This window comes from Sprattus sprattus (genome assembly GCF_963457725.1).
Source record: "Sprattus sprattus genome assembly, chromosome: 4".
NCBI classification, from domain to species: domain Eukaryota; kingdom Metazoa; phylum Chordata; class Actinopteri; order Clupeiformes; family Clupeidae; genus Sprattus; species Sprattus sprattus.
Genome location: NC_137923.1, coordinates 518,868 through 537,074, shown reverse-complemented (window position 1 = coordinate 537,074; position 18,207 = coordinate 518,868). Strand labels below are relative to the sequence as shown.

The 18,207-nt window shown below is 42.2% G+C and overlaps 1 protein-coding gene across 1 annotated transcript; it reads right to left on the bottom strand.

Moving 5' to 3' along the window:
- Positions 1-1,039: 1,039 nt before the first annotated feature.
- On the bottom strand, positions 1,040-16,208 carry LOC308364600 (CXADR-like membrane protein; the record flags this gene model as incomplete). Its single annotated transcript, XM_080837784.1, is given in 9 exon segments — positions 1,040-1,081; positions 1,083-1,183; positions 1,342-1,544; positions 3,216-3,354; positions 4,466-4,588; positions 5,801-5,968; positions 7,858-8,056; positions 9,112-9,269; positions 16,178-16,208. Coding segments are annotated over 9 exon segments (1,164 nt in total).
- Between the last annotated feature and the right edge of the window lie 1,999 nt (positions 16,209-18,207).

The following is an 18,207-nucleotide window of genomic DNA, read 5'->3' as shown; positions in this document are numbered from 1 at the left end:
GGAATTAAACATTTGTGTTCATTAACATATGTGTGCATATTTATATCTGCTGACACACATTCAGAGGTGTACTGTAAAGGAAACAAACATGGAGCACAGCGTATACTTTTCAATGCAGACATCTTGAAAGAACAACTTAAACAACATAAAACTGTCTACAATATTGTCATGGGGAGAATTCAACTGCTATAATTCAGCACATAGGATATTGGATATTCAATGCCCCTCAGACAGAAGTAATATGAATACACTGGTATTCTTTGGCCATTTATTACAAAATGGCACATACAGTTACAGGCTATGTTTAAACTGCAGTCAATTCCTATTTAGTTTTCGTTGAATTTCTTTTCTGTTGTTTCTTTATAGATCCTGTCAACTTCAACAGGCCCAGAGGCATCAGAAGGATAAATGTCAAGACACCCTCTCAGTTGATCAAGAGAAAGCCCTGTTAGTACTGATCTGGTTTTCTTCCATATTTTTGCACTTGGCAAAAGGAATTGAATCAATAACCATTCTTATCTTGCTAGCAACATCAAATGTCACCATTCAAGTGTTGTCAAAAATGTTTAATTGCTATTTCATATATCTGACTGAACATCTTTTCCATCCATCTTTTTTGTTATTGTATTTGTATTATTATCCATTATACCTCTTTCCCTATCAGGTGTTCTGGTACTATGGCCTTTGGGTCACATGATCGAAAGAAAGATTTTCTCATGGCTTCCTCGTGTGCCCGGGTGTAAGGAAGGACTGTCGACAAATAGACAGTGAAGCAACGCTTGTTTGTTTGGAACTAGTGTCACGTAGCAACTGTAGCATAGCACGTAACATAGCAACTGTAGCATAGCCCGTAACATAGCAACTGTAGCATAGCCCAAGACGCAGCTTGCCTCGTTTGTGCCGCGGCAGCATTTTTAGAATCAAACACATGTTTGGAGATTCCAGCTCGCTTTGCACATCATGTCCATCAAAAAATGTGCCTGTGCAACAGGTAAAAACACTGTCAATATACGGTTCCGTCATTTTTAAGCCTGAACTTCTATGCCGTTTGGACGGCCTGTGTTTGAGCAGGGATCATGACAAGGCATACCACCCATTCTGAGCAGGTTGGCTGAGTACGTCGTTAGAGAGCTTGGCTGTGGGGTGCCTGGATACTCTGGAACTCTAAGGAGCACTTGGCCAGCTGTGTTCTCAGTGTTATATCCTAGAGTGTTCTGTTCCCATGGTGTTCTTTTAACAGGCCATGTTCTATTAGTGACCAGTGTTCTGGAGTGTTCCCTAGCTCTTGTGTTCCCTATAAGTGTTCTGTGTTAGGGGTTGTTAATGCCTTCTTTTGAGTGCCAAGTGTGGGATGATGCTGCTGGGGGCAGTTGGCTGCCGGTTCATGATCCTGAGCGGCAGCAACTACGAGCAGCGGGGACATGAGGCCGCCGCGGTGCTCGATAGATTGCGTAGAAGACGTTCCGGAGTGCGTGCTGCCGGAATGGAATGATGAAAGAGAGTTTGGCTTCACGAGCTTCGCCTTGGGAGCTTCAGCATCCTCTCTGGAAGACAAGATGGAAACTCACAGTATCATCTGGATAAGACCCTCCCGAGCCACCTGTTCCTCCTTCACTCTCACCCTGACTACACCAACATCCTGATTAAAAACTTTTGGCGACAGAGCATTCTCACGCACAGCACCCCGACTCTGGAATTCCCTCCCCCAATCTGTTCGCCTCTCTCCCTCACTCACCACATTCAAGTCCCGCCTCAAAACATACCTCTTCACCCAAGCCTATGATCTTCCCTATCCCTAGCCAACATTACCCAACTGCCTACACTTCTACCCCCTGTTACATCTCAATAACTCTGTTTTTTTCTGCCTGTGCTGTGTATGCTTGTGTTGTCCCCCCTGACTGTAATACCCCCCCCCCCCCCCCCCCCTCTATGACTTTGTAATTTGCGACTTTGGGTACTTGAAAAGCGCACTATAAAATAAAGGTATTATTAAGACACAATATCCTTATGTCATGCAGTCACATACATCATTTTACACTCTCAGAGGTTCTATAGGACAGGATACAGGAATATAAATGATAGCTTGATATTTAATCCAGATTTAAACTAAAGATATGAGTTGGGTCATTGGAAGTCATTTGTATCAACAAGGGATAATTGAACATCTGCATCTATCTGTCCTCCACCGAGTGCTGCACTGTAGACGCTAAGCTAACCCCCACTGCAGATACTAAGCTAACCCACTGCAGATGCTAAGCTAACCCACTGTAGATGCTAAGCTAACCCACTGCAGATGCTAAGCTAACCCACTGCAGATGCTAAGCTAACCCACTGCAGATGCTAAGCTAACCCACTGTAGATGCTAAGCTAACCCACTGCAGATGCTAAGCTAACCCACTGTAGATGCTAAGACCTCTCCATGATTTGTTTCATTCATTCGGACACTTAAAGACAAGAAGAAGCATGGGCATTCGATCTAAAGCAGTGGTTCTTAACCTTATTGGAGGTACTGAACCCTGCAAGCTTCATCAGTGCATTCACCGAACCCTTCGTAATTTGAAAAATAAATTAGGATTTCTTCAAACGTAGGTATGTATAAAAACGTCCCAACATTTCTAGTGTGAACTGGGCTATACTGTGTGTGTCTTGACCCCTGCCGAACCCCTGAGAGTGACTTAACGAACCCCTGGGGTTCGATTGAACCCCTGGTTAAGAGCCACTGCTCTAAAGAGTGCTGTGGGTGATTAAAGAAGCACTGCAATCATGGCCCTCGACTGTGGTCAGTAACTTTGTGTGATGCCCTTGCTTCTTTAATCACCTCAGTCACTTAATGTGATGCCCTGTTGTCATGTGATGCCCTGTTATCATGTAAAATGTATCTATGTTACATTTATGGAACGTTTACTTATTTATCTATCTATTTCTCTTTACAAGTATTTGTAACCGCCCCCCCCCCCTTTTTTTTCTTTCTTTTCTACTGTGAGGCGCATTGTGTTACCTTTGTGTATGAAATGCGCCGTACAAATAAAGTTTGATTTGATTTGATTTGACTTCAGTCACTTCAGAAATCAAAGTGACTGTGGATCTCTGATGTCTTACAGATACTGAGGGGATCATCAAGCTTCAAAAGTCTTTCTCTGCTTGCTTATTACAGATACTGAGGGGATCATCAAGCTTCAAAAGTCTTTCTCTGCTTGCTTATTACGGACCAATACCTGATTTCGTTAGGAGTCTCCTCTTCCTCATATTTCTTTTCTTTAGTGCAGAGGACAGTCCAGACGATGAGAAAGGTAAGAAGGAGCCCAAAGGATACTCCCACCAGGGAACCAGCCAGCACCCCTATACCCCGGAGATCTGTGGAGCAGGAGAATAACAATCTGAACTGAGATCTGAACTGAGATCTGTTGAGCAGGAGAATAACAATCTGAACTGAGATCTGAACTGAGATCTGAACTGAGATCTGAACTGAGATCTGTGGAGCAGGAGAATAACAATCTGAACTGTAATTTAGTTGCACACACGTACACAGTTAAACACAGCTATTTACACTCAAACCTTTTAGATCATATAACTTAACTTACTCTGTACATATGATACAAAAAACATATATTTTCTAATGCCACGTAAAAACAAACATTAATCAGTGTAAATATGCTGTTTTATGTGTTCCTTTATTTCTGATCAGATATATTTTGTATTTTTGATTCAGATATATATAGTATATACGTATATATTTACTTTTCTTTAATGCTGAATAACTGAATTGATAGAAACAGTGAGGAAGAAATGACATTAAAATAGCATTGAATTATTTATTTGGATGGTAGCTGCTGCTGAGGACTCTGTGTGCGTACATAATGAATACATCAAATATTGATTAGTTATTCAATTAGTGAAGCAAACAGCTCGCAGGAAAAAGAAAGGATGCTATCAGAGACGGTAGTGAGAGGCATATTCAAAAATTCAGTTTAGTTTGAGTTTTTCAAAGCCAAACTTAAAGTCTCTATTTTAGCTCCATAATCTTTAATCTATACTCCAAAAACCCTATCCCATCCCTGCCCTGCACTTCCACTAACCTGCTGACCAGTTGACCAAAAGCACACTCACTGCCCTGGGCCTAGTTTCCCGAACGCTAAAAAGGACTTGAAATCGGTCGTAAGAGGGATATTGCAGAGCGGTTTCCCGACGCCGAACTTACGGCAATGATGAGTCTACGATGTCGCCAAAATCCACGTAGGCCGTTAAGATACGTCGTTATCGGGAAACGAGGCCCTGTTATACAAAAGCACACTCACTGCCCTTATTTACAAAAGCACTGTAACCTTCCTCTATTCTACAGTATCCCAATGGCATACAGAAGACAATTAGCAGCACGATTTATCCAAAGCCACATATTAAAACTTGCAGTGTTTCTTTCTGGAATTTTGTGAGTTGAAATGAATTGAATCGCATGTGCGTTACTTACAGTGCAACCTGACCTCCACACTGCAGCTCTCCTCTCCAGCATCATTGCTGGCGGTGCATCTGTACCACCCAGCACTGTCCTTGCTCACGTTCCTCAAGGTCAGAACCTCAGGAGTTTTCAAATCTATAATAGATAATGACACGTATGGTTATCTATAATACACATGACACGTATGGTAATCTATAATACACATGACACGTATGGTTATCTGACATATACAGTATTTGTATCTAAGTTGATGTGATGAATTTGCTGCCATGCCTGTACACCATTGGTTAAAGACGTCATTGTAAGGCAAGTTTATTTATTTCATATGGCACAAGTCAATGGCAGTTCAAAGTGTTTACAAATAAGCAGACTAAAGATCATTGAGGGTTAAAACGTAACATACATTTAAAGAGATTTCAGATCACCTGACCAATTGGTTGTATGCTTTGCACAGCCCACACAGGGTCAGGCTTTAGCAAAGCAATGGTTTTCACACTGGATTGTGCAGGCTATTAAAGCCTCCTTTGAAAGGAAAGGTGTAAGCTTGCCACAGGTGCTTGCAGACAACATGCGGTATGGCGACCTCTTGGCTATTTAACTAACCCTAGACATAAAGCAGATCTGTTGCTGCTGATTAGGCCAATTCTCATATATTTATTCACTTTTATTGTTGGATGTCACTGCCCCATCCTTTGCACTGTATGTTCTGCGATAAGGGCCTAGTGGCAAGGATAAGGGCCTAGTGGCAAGGATAAGGGCCTAGTGGCAAGTAAGCTCGGTGTTTGCCTACTGGGTTTCAGTGGGGGTGAGAAGCAGATTGTATTATAGCACTTCACATCCCGGGACTTTTTCTACATCCTCATATGTGAGCTGTGTCCCATGAAGCAACCGAAGGAGGACGTCCTGTTCCTTTGAAGACTCGGTCCTCCAAGGGAACGGAATAAGACACAGCTGAATGTGGGCTCGTTCTGTGAGCAGACTCGGTTCTCCAAGGGAACGGAATAAGACACAGCTGAATGTGGGCTCGTTCTGTAAGCATCTTGCTATGAAGGGGGCAACGATTCATGCGTGCATAGGCCTACTTTGTGAGATGTGCAATCAAGAGGTAGGGGTGGGAGGATTTCCAACGGTCTGTTTAAAGGCACCCAGTGCAACTTTATAGGCTTGAGACTCGAAAAATAAACATTCAATTTCTAGTCTTTTTTACACGTTATTGAAACTTACTACGTGTAAAAAAGACTAGAAATTGAATGTTTATTTTTAAGCCTCGAAAGTTGCACTGGGTGCCTTCAATTGGGTTAGAGTTCATTGAGGTGCCAAAGATCTGGTTCTAACAGCACAACTCACCTTTCTTTGCCAGTGAAGGTAGCTTTCCTACATACTTCTCTTCGTCCACCAGTCTCTCCCAGTTGTACCGTATGGGATCGGAACCTTCCGTGGACTTACAGCTCATTGTGACATCACTGCCCTCTAGAATGTTGTCCTCCGTCCAGCATTGGGGCTTTGACGGCTTCACTGTGAATGAACAGTTGGACTGGTTAGCATTTCAGAGAATAAGGGTTTTTAACGCACTTCTCTTCTCTCTCTCTCTCTCTTTCTCTCCCTCTCTCTTTCTCTCTCTCTCTCTCTCTCTCTTTCTTATCTCTCCATCTCAGCTCTCCTTGTTTTCTGTCTTTCTCTTTCTGGTCTCTTATTATTTCTCTCCTAATTACTCTCTTTGCCTTGGAGATGGACTTGTTCCCTAAGCCTCTGGTCTGGTGTGGTGTAACCCTAACCCTAACCCTAACCCTAACCCTTCAGAGAATAAGGGTTTTTAACGCACTTTTCATTCCAAACAATCTCAAAGTGCCTATATGCTTAATTGTAGGGGTGGGAATCTCTTGGGACCTCACGATTTGATTCGATTCCGATTCAGAGGTCAACGATTCGATTCTAAATCCATTATCGATTTTAAACCGATTATCGATTTCAACATAAACATGGATGTGTAAAAAAAAAATAACATTTCAGAGAATACGGGTGAGGGACAGAGACATATGCTTAATTGTATGGAAAATATTTATCTACATCAATATACAAAGTACTGGTATAAAAAGATCATAAGTCAGGAGTCATAGCATGTTTGTCACTCAGTAGACAAATAACATTTTACTGACCACAATGTTTCATGGGACACAATGTTTCACCCAGCCGACCTCAAGCAGATGGGTCCCCCCTTATGTGCCATGGTTCTGCTTAAGGTTCCTTCCTGACTAACAGGGAGTTTTTTCTTGCACTGGTTGCCATTGTAATTGCACTAAGAGGGTTCAGGCTCTGGGCTCTGTAAAGCGCCTTGAGACAATTTTATTGTTATGGCGCTATATAAATGAAATGGAATTGATTTGAATCTGGGACTTAGAGACAGCTATTCAACTTTAAAGCACGGACCCTCTGGAGTTTTGGAAAACAAATTACAAATATAGGTAGATACATTTTGTCTTGTCTACAGGGTACTCACATCTCACTCCACCAAGTACTTCAAATGTACTTGTGTAGTTTATTCAAGCTGAGCTCTTCAAACTCACCAAGCACGAGGAGGTTCACAGTGCTCCAGTGATACTAGTGATATATATAGCATAGCATAGCATAGCATAGCATAGCATAGCATAGCATAGCATAGCATAACATAGCATAGCATAGCATAGCATAGCATGCTGTTGTACTTGTGTAGTTTATTCAGGCTGAGTTCTTCAAACTCACCAAGCACGAGGAGGTTCACAGTGCTCCAGTGATACTAGTGATATATATAGCATAGCATAGCATAGCATAGCATAACATAGCATAGCATAGCATAGCATAGCATAGCATAGTATAGTGTAGCATAGCATGCTGTTGTACTTGTGTAGTTTATTCAAGCTGAGCTCTTCAAACTCACCAAGCACGAGGAGGTTCACAGTGTTCCAGTGATACTAGTGATATATATAGCATAGCATAGCATAGCATAGCATAGCATAGCATAGCATAGCATAGCATAGCATAGCATTGCATAGCATAGCATAGCATAGCATAACATAGCATAGCATAGCATAGCATAGCATAGCATAGTATAGTATAGCATAGCATGCTGTTGTACTTGTGTAGTTTATTCAAGCTGAGCTCTTCAAACTCACCAAGCACGAGGAGGTTCACAGTGCTCCAGTGATACTAGTGATATATATAGCATAGCATAGCATAGCATAGTATAGCATAGCATGCTGTTGTACTTGTGTAGTTTATTCAAGCTGAGCTCTTCAAACTCACCAAGCACGAGGAGGTTCACAGTGTTCCAGTGATACTAGTGATATATATAGCATAGCATAGCATAGCATAGCATAGCATGCTGTTGTACTTGTGTAGTTTATTCAGGCTGAGTTCTTCAAACTCACCAAGCACGAGGAGGTTCACAGTGCTCCAGTGATACTTCCCCCCAGTCTTGACCTTGCAAGTATACTCCCCGGTATCAGACAGTGAGAGGTCACTGATCAGAAGTGAGGCGTCGCCTCTGAGGTAGTCTGCTATGAAAGATGTACGCCTCACTTCATTTTCATTGGGGTCAAACACCTGGCCCGCAAAATATGTGATCACCTAGAGGGAGACAATGTCAGAAAAATAATATATATTTTGTGTTAGACTAAAGAAAAAGCTTTGGAATATGTGCATGTAAATACCCTGGCCTACTCTGGTCATAGCATAGCATGGCATAGCATAGCATAGCATAGCATAGCATAGCATAGCATAGCATAGCATAGCTTAGCATGGCATAGCATGGCATAAAAGCATGCTGAGGTCAGTTGGTGCCTGCTGTTGTTTATTCTTGTTCCCACAATCTCATATGGTCGCAATGGTCAACTGGACAGAGAGCATCACAATTCATTGGAACGTCACTGGAAGACACATTCAAATGTTCTAAAACTGATTGTTCCTTGGCTAAAAGCCGTTGTAAATTCCAGCATTACCTTACAATTTGACCTGATACCATTCCATATTACTGCGCAGCGAATGGCAAGGTATTCATATAGCGCATTTCATACCCAGTGTTCCATCTCGCTGTTGCGTTGCTTCAAGGGTTGCATGGCAACGATTTATTTAGGAACTATAATTTTTAGTGGCGGAAGAATGACGGTTTGTCATTCAACTATTGTTTCTTAAATTGAATTGTCTTTATTCATGAAACCATATCAAATATTTGTAGTAACAGTTTTAGAAAAGCAATAAGCCCCGCGAGTCCGTGGTTTGCGCTGATTTTAGAACACGTAAGGGGGTTTAATGGCACTCCGAGAACTCCCCTTACCTGTTCTAAAATCAGCGCAAACCACGGACTCGCGGGGCTTATTGCTTTATAATCACATCTCACTCCGCCATGCCATACCATATACAGGGTAAGCGCTGAAGGTGAGGTGTAAAACCAACTAAAACAGTCATGGCACAGTAAAACAACAAACATATGACAAATTATGACAACAAGGCCCATGTTCATGAAGGAACCTACAGCTGAAAGTATCTCCTCACAGGCCCCATGTTCATGAAGGAACCTACAGCTGAAAGTATCTCCTCACAGGCCCATGTTCATGAAGGAACCTTCAGCTGAAAGTAGCTCCTCTCAGGCCCATGTTCATGAAGGAACCCTATAGTCTACTCACCACAGTCTGTTTAAAGTTGGGCTTCACCAAGAGCCACTCAATATCAATCGTTGCAGGGTTGGCCTGCCAGAGCTTATGGTAACAAGGCAGTGTGGCATTGTCACCCACTACCCTCTTCAGCTCTGTGCTGGCGAGTGCTCTTAGCAAGCTGAACAGAACTGTGAACAGAACCAAAACACCCAGTCAGACCCTTAAAACCCAGCCCATTTAAACAGCTGTGAACAGAACCAAAAGACTTGAAGACAGACCCCTAAAACCCAGCCCATTTATTCAGCTGTGAACAGAACCAAAAGACTTTAAGTCAGACCCCTAGAACCCAGCCCATTTATTCAGCTGTGAACAGAACCAAAACACCCAGAGTCAGACCCAGCCCATTTATTCAGCTGTGAACAGAACCAAAACACCCAGAGTCAGACCCAGCCCATTTATTCAGCTGTGAACAGAACCAAAAGACTTGAAGTCAGACCCAGCCCATTTACTCAGCTGTGAACAGAACCAAAACACCCAGAGTCAGACCTCTAAAACCCAGCCCATTTATGGACGGATTAAGAAACCACGGCTTGTAGGTCTTGACATTGAGATTCTGCGCCTAAACTAGCTTTATCGTATCGTCAAGTCACATGATCAAATAGCGAGTTGACATTGGCGAACAAGATACATATTACCCAGCAATCATCATTGCATATCTGTAAATGACAAAAATAACAAATTAAATAAGAAATTATTAATTTAATTGAATCAGCCTTTTAATAGTTTCCAAAGTGTATGTACGATAAGCATAGGCCATAATTGTGTTATTGATTGCTACTGACGATTTCCCCCTAAAAATTATGAAAACCATAACAGAGACAGGTTTGCAATTTTGCCGGAATATATAGCATAAGGGGTCTTAAATAGTCCAAGATAAAAATCATCCTCGATCACCGTCACATTAAACTAGTAACACTGCGGCAGCAGCCCTATACCATAAATGGGTTGGAATACCCATGGGGACCCGGTTCGAGTCTGACTCGCGGCCATTTCCCAATCCTTCTCCCAAATCTTTCTCCAGCTCACTTCCTGTCTCTCTCTACTATCCTGCCCGATTAAAGGCATAAAAGCCCAAAAACAAATCTTTAAAAAAAAACTAGCGACACTTTATCATCTATACGTTTGGAACATTTTTGAAAATAGGGTCTGCTTTGCCTACGAACCTTCCACGCTGGCTGCATTGTCTGTAGTTATGCCCCTGGCTCACATTTTCTTACACAGCACAGGAACACTCAATTAAAGCCAAATTAACAAAATCCACCTTTTCCTACCACAAATAAGAGATACATAACAGCGACTTCACGCAGAGGCTCTGGCTTAAGGGCTCCTGGGCCCTTTCTTTAATCCATCCCAGAGCTTCTTTAGCCTTTTTCTGGCTAATGTAAATATGATGAGACTGATGGCCATCTATGTTTTGTTAGGTTCAATACTGTAAATATTTAGTCTTTGAATACAATGTATGTATTTGCCAATCAAAGCCTTTGAAACGTGCAATTGTATGCTTAGAATTGCTCTTTAGTATACCATAGAAGCATATGGAAAAATCATCGAAAAACACTGAAGCGGAAAAGTTTGTGAAACACAAAATTTGGGTCACTGCCAGAAATGTTGGGCATGACTGAACCCATATTAGGCAGCCAAACTCCACCCACTCACTTTGTCCCTTTCTCCCCCTCCTAGTTTACACTATCTTCACTGTGGGATGCTACTGTAGTCTCTCCACCTGATCTACACACACACACACACACACACCCTCCTGGTTTACACTATCTTCACTGTGGGATGCTGCTGTCATCTCCTCTCCACCTGATCTACACACACACTAACACACACACACACACACACACACACACACACACACACACACACACACACACACACACACACACACACACACACACACACACACACACAGACACACACACACACACACACACACACACACACACCCTCCTGGTTTACACTATCTCCACTGTGGGATGCTGCTGTTATCCCTCCACCTGATATACTTGCAGAAACCCTCTGCCTACACTAACTTTGAACTTTGAACTTTGAACTTTTCCTTCTCTTTTCTAAATGAGATGGTGAAAGGGAAACACAGCTGAACATAGTGGGTGAGGGGTACACTGATAGTTCACAGCTGAACATAGTGGTTGAGGGGTACACTGATAGTACACAGCTGAACATAGTGGGTGAGGGGTACACTGATAGTACACAGCTGAACATAGTGGTTGAGGGGTACACTGATAGTACACAGCTGAACATAGTGGGTGAGGGGTACACTGATAGTACACAGCTGAACATAGTGGGTGAGGGGTACACTGATAGTACACAGCTGAACATAGTGGGTGAGGGGTACACTGATAGTACACAGCTGAACATAGTGGTTGAGGGGTACACTGATAGTACACAGCTGAACATAGTGGGTGAGGGATACACTGATAGTACACAGCTGAACATAGTGGGTGAGGGATACACTGATAGTACACAGCTGAACATAGTGGTTGAGGGGTACACTGATAGTAGCCTACACAGCTGAACATAGTGGTTGAGGGGTACACTGATAGTAGCCTACACAGCTGAACATAGTGGTTGAGGGGTACACTGATAGTAGCCTACACAGCTGAACATAGTGGTTGAGGGGTACACTGATAGTAGCCTACACAGCTGAACATAGTGGTTGAGGGGTACACTGATAGTAGCCTACACAGCTGAACATAGTGGTTGAGGGGTACACGGATAGTAGCCTACACAGCTGAACATAGTGGTTGAGGGGTACACTGATAGTAGCCTACACAGCTGAACATAGTGGTTGAGGGGTACACTGATAGTAGCCTACACAGCTGAACATAGTGGTTGAGGGGTACACTGATAGTAGCCTACACAGCTGAACATAGTGGTTGAGGGGTACACTGATAGTAGCCTACACAGCTGAACATAGTGGTTGAGGGGTACACTGATAGTAGCCTACACAGCTGAACATAGTGGTTGAGGGGTACACTGATACTAGCCTACACAGCTGAACATAGTGGTTGAGAGATACACTGATAGTAGCCTACACAGCTGAACATAGTGGTTGAGGGGTACACTGATACTAGCCTACACAGCTGAACATAGTGGTTGAGAGATACACTGATAGTAGCCTACACAGCTGAACATAGTGGGTGAGGGGTACACTGATAGTAGCCTACACAGCTGAACATAGTGGTTGAGAGATACACTGATAGTAGCCTACACAGCTGAACATAGTGGTTGAGGGGTACACTGATAGTAGCCTACACAGCTGAACATAGTGGTTGAGGGGTACACTGATAGTAGCCTACACAGCTGAACATAGTGGTTGAGAGATACACTGATAGTAGCCTACACAGCTGAACATAGTGGTTGAGGGGTACACTGATAGTAGCCTACACAGCTGAACATAGTGGTTGAGGGGTACACTGATAGTAGCCTACACAGCTGAACATAGTGGTTGAGGGGTACACTGATAGTAGCCTACACAGCTGAACATAGTGGTTGAGGGGTACACTGATAGTAGCCTACACAGCTGAACATAGTGGTTGAGGGGTACACTGATACTAGCCTACACAGCTGAACATAGTGGTTGAGAGATACACTGATAGTAGCCTACACAGCTGAACATAGTGGTTGAGGGGTACACTGATACTAGCCTACACAGCTGAACATAGTGGTTGAGAGATACACTGATAGTAGCCTACACAGCTGAACATAGTGGGTGAGGGGTACACTGATAGTAGCCTACACAGCTGAACATAGTGGTTGAGAGATACACTGATAGTAGCCTACACAGCTGAACATAGTGGTTGGTACACTGATAGTACACAGCTGAACATAGTGGTTGAGGGGTACACTGATAGTACACAGCTGAACATAGTGGTTGGTACACTGATAGTACACAGCTGAACATAGTGGTTGAGGGGTACACTGATAGTACACAGCTGAACATAGTGGGTGAGGGATACACTGATAGTAGCCTACACAGCTGAACATAGTGGTTGAGGGGTACACTGATAGTAGCCTACACAGCTGAACATAGTGGTTGAGGGGTACACTGATAGTAGCCTACACAGCTGAACATAGTGGTTGAGAGATACACTGATAGTAGCCTACACAGCTGAACATAGTGGTTGAGGGACACACTGATAGTTCACAGCTGAACATAGTGGTTGAGGGGTACACTGATTAGCCTGGCCATTACCAGCCTGTGACTCCATTTCATTCCGTCTTTCAGTCTGGGCCAACCCAATGCATTTTGGTTTCCGAGATGGGCGGGTGCTTATCTTGAGGTTTAAAATCATTGGAGTTCCCTTAACCAATCAGCAACGTTTAGTAAGCATTCGGTAGATTAAACTCTTCCCAAAGCCAGTTGGGAGAAGAGCTACGACGTCCTTTCCAATCATAAAACTTACAAGAAAATACTCTTGTTCTCCTTTTAATTTTCTGATGTTCTCGAGAGTTGAGACAACTTTTCCGATAGCTTTTCGTGTCTCTTCCTCCAAGGCGAGTTTTGCGTCACAGCTCTGAACTGTTCGCTGATTGGTCCTACAAAATGTTGAGTCCTGGAGACGATTGTCAACGGGGTTAGGCCAGACTGAGTATGAGCTTGAAATCAATTCAGGCGGAAATACGTAGGCTGGTGTCACCAGGCTATACACTGATAGTACTGAAGGCAAATCCTCTAAACTAAAACTATTCTTCCCCTGATGCTGGGCCATAACAATCAGAAAATATCCCTATTCTACTGTCACAGAAAATGTTTAGATGTATCAAATATTTAGCCCATAACTAACAGAACAGATGTTCCTTTCCGTAGCACAACCTTGTAAACGAAAAAATGAAATAAATGATGGCTCCCTCTGTTCTCTGTGAGAACTTATTCTGCGATGGCCTTCTAAGAGAAACTAATTTAGTTGGACAGGTTTGGTAGCCATCTGATTTTAAGGTCATATTTCCCTTGCCACAATGTGAGGATCTGCCTCTTGTGTCTGAATGTTGAGTTAGTGACTGGCCTGGTGTGGGGATGTCACTATGATTCTGACGAGCAGAATGACATCTCTTCTCTAATGGGTGACCCCGCTGGTCTGCATTCTGCTAATTAAAGCCTACAGTACTCCAGTCATTCTGATCATTAAAGCCTACAGTACTCCAGTCATTCTGATCATTAAAGCCTACAGTACTCCAGTCATTCTGATCATTAAAGCCTACAGTACTCCAGTCATTCTGCTAATTAAAGCCTACTCCAGTCATTCTGATCATTAAAACCTACTCCAGTCATGCATCACTAAGCCACTTCTCAGGAGGTGACATAGGCCATATCAGACCGTTTACTTCGGGCTGATTTCTCTATTTCTAGATACAGGAACTATGACACACAAAAATACTGAAATAATAGTTGTTCAGTTTTACATTATTTTAGAAGTGACCACCTCTGCAGGGGACTTGTATAAGGGAGGATTTATTATACCAGTGGTCACAGAAGAACACGGCCATACAAAACATTCACAACACTTATTAATCCTGCCAAACACCACGGACAATGGCAAATTGTTGAGTCCAGTGGCTAAAGATCTTACTAACCTTGTAGTTTGAATGTGTGTTCATACTCTGTCAATGGTTATTATATGCTTTAAGAAATGGCAGTTGCATTATCTAACACCACTGGCATTATCTAAGAGCACTTGACAGCAACTGTCAGAGCAGCTCAGAGAGCAAGCAGTCTGATACAGGGCCAGTGCACAGCACGATGTCACTTCATGTGTGTGTGTGTGTGTGTGTGTGTGTGTGTGTGTGTGTGTGTGTGTGTGTGTGTGCTGAGCAGTCTGATCCAGGGCCAGTGCACAGCAAGATGTCACTTCCTAACCTCTGCTTCAGTGGCTTGTGTCTCCCACTTGACACACACCCACACACACACACACACACACACACACACACACACACACACACACACACACACACACACACACACACACACACACACACACAGATACACACACACAGATACACACACACACAGATACACACACACACACACACACACACACACACACACACACCCTTCCTAACCTCTGCTTCAGTGGCTTGTGTCATCTCCCACTTGACAGATACTTTGTCTACCCCTGGAGATGCAGTCTAAATATAGACAAGTGGCACACACAAACATCACCCACAAGTCCGTTATACAAATTAACTATAAAACTCTCATGAAGTACAGACAAATATGTTGTTAACCATATATGTTAAACATTTCAGATGGGAAAATATTTACAAAATATTTTAGTCCTTCAGATGTTTGTTGACTTAGACTTTAAGAGAAGATATAGAGCTGTCGTAAAATATTCATAATCAACATCTCGTCTACAGAGAAACAAAGAGGGTTGCGCAAACAATATTCCGGTCTGATTTGATGAACATAACTCTTCGGACATTTCGGGTTTGGGATTAATTTACTCCCATACGCCAATGGTGCTACAGTTGGCTGTCTTGTTTAATGCAAAGTAAAACTGCACAGTAAATCATTCAATTTAATGAGCAATCTGTACCCCAAGATAATTATTAATTTCAGGTTTAGCTAATTCCCGTTTCTATTGTCAGGAACATATAGGATTACATACGCCAAACAGGTGTACTCAATACGATATGTTCAGTCAACGTTCCATTTAACTGACAGAAGACGCCAGCGGAATTTATGTTCAAACTGGTTGTTAATGTAGCCTATACAGGTTCAATTCACTCAGTTTAAAACTTGATGTCATGTTGAAGTCATGATACTCTGTCATGTAATAGGGCACAATTGCTTCCACTCAGGGCTATAATGCATGACATTGATTTGGATAATGGGTTAAATTATGTGGGGGAAAAGTTCCCATACGGCTGTTATAATGACCACACCTGCGCTTCCAGCTAAAAATAAACAGAGAGGGATTACTTGAACTGCGACAACAGGACACATCTGTATACATTCAAAATGCACAGGTCCCGCACATATCGATGTTTGGAAAGCGTGTTCTAAACTTACCCAAAACTAAAACACGAATTTTGGTCAGCATCACGACTCCGATTTGTAGCCTACTGAAGAAGCTCGCAGTCGCACTGAAAAAATGTCCTTCATTCCTACATATGTTCAGCCTACTGTATGACAAAGGCAGTGGTTTAATTCATTGGGTAGCCTACTAGTCGGCAATGATCGACCTCTTCACTTCGCAGATGATGCATGTCTGCAGTTCGCACTTTAACCGTGATCGCACCGGCTCTCCGTCTGCTCCTATTGGAAGGTTCCGCAGCATATGACGGGAAACAATGTCGAATGTCTTGCGTTTCGTTTTTGGCGAGTGCTTTTACACTTGTTTGTCCCGTGGATTTGACCAATCCTTACCGATATAAATAAATGGACAACGTGACCCCATTCACTCTCTCTAGATAAAAGTGACACGAAATTGTGTAAAGTGAGAGTTCTTTTTTGTAAAGTATATCTGGTATATGGTAAACTGGGGCCAGTTTAGTGTGTATCTGCAGAGTTAATGCATACAATTCTGTTTCTAAAATTCTATTCAATATTAATTATTAAAATTAAAAAATGGCAACAAAATAAATTGTCCAGGGGGGTTCAGGTCCCAGAGCCCGGGGCCTTTTAGTGCCATCTAGTGGTAAAGTTGAATACTCTTTCCTTTACAAGTGTGTGCGACTACTTACAGTGGCTGTCTAATTCCATAACAATGCAAAAAGCCCTGAGCCAGTGTTTTGGTTTGTCCATTCTGGGCTACTGTGGAAACATGGAGCGTACCGTGGAATAGGACCCACCCCTAATGTACAGTCATGGCCAAAAGTTTTGAGAATGACACAAATATGCATTTTCACAAAGTTTGCTGCTTCAGTGTCTTTAGATATTTTTGTCAGATGTTACTATGGAAGACTGAAGTATAATTACAAACATTTAATAAGTGTCGCTGGCTTTTATTTTAATTTGATTTTTGTGTCATTCTCAAAACTTTTGGCCTCGACGTTAGATACCAAAGGCTCATTCTAAGCTAACGAAAACACAACAATGCATAGTTACTAATGAATACATCATTATGAACACTATATTATATTTCAGATGCCATTAAAAACAACACAGTGTACTGTTACAAGTTCCAGATAAATCCCAAAGTCAAAGAAGTAGAATTATTGGGTTATTAAGAAAGTGTTAAATAAATAAAATGATGTAAAAATATAATTTCTTTTTTGCAAATGCTGGGACATTGAAATGTTTTGTTCTTAAATGCTAAATAAAAACATTTGAAATGTATTTAAGAAAGTGTTAAATAAATAAAATGATGTGAAAATATAATTACTTTTTTGCAAATGTTGGGACATTGAAATGTTTTGTTCTTAAATGCTAAATAAATCCATTTAAAATGTTGGTCAGTTTAGTGGAATAGAGAATTAAAACATTTAACTGTATTCATCCAGTGATTGTTAAGGTGGCGATTTGGAATATAAACTAGTGATCAGGTCTTTTTGTGGGAATGATCAATTATTTTCCCAATATACATATGCAGAAGCTTTATGTCCTCAGGCACAAAGCTCTAAGCATGGATTAGGACCAGTCACAACCACCAACATTAAAACAGTTCAACAGGACAGCTCACAACCACCAACATTAGAACAGTTCAACAGGACAGCTCACAACCACCAACATTAAAACAGTTCAACAGGACAGCTCACAACCACCAACATTAAAACAGTTCAACAGGACAGCTCACAACCACCAACATTAAAACAGTTCAACAGGACAGCTCACAACCACCAACATTAGAACAGTTCAACAGGACAGCTCACAACCACCAACATTAAAACAGTTCAACAGGACAGCTCACAACCACCAACATTAGAACAGTTCAACAGGACAGCTCACAAACACCAACATTAGAACAGTTCAACAGGACAGCTCACAAACACCAACAATAGAACAGTTCAACAGTTGAAGCTGAAATGATTAGTCATATTAGTTGATACCGGCGCTGACCGGTTACAGAACAGACTCTAGAGCTCTCCCTGGTGGCACTC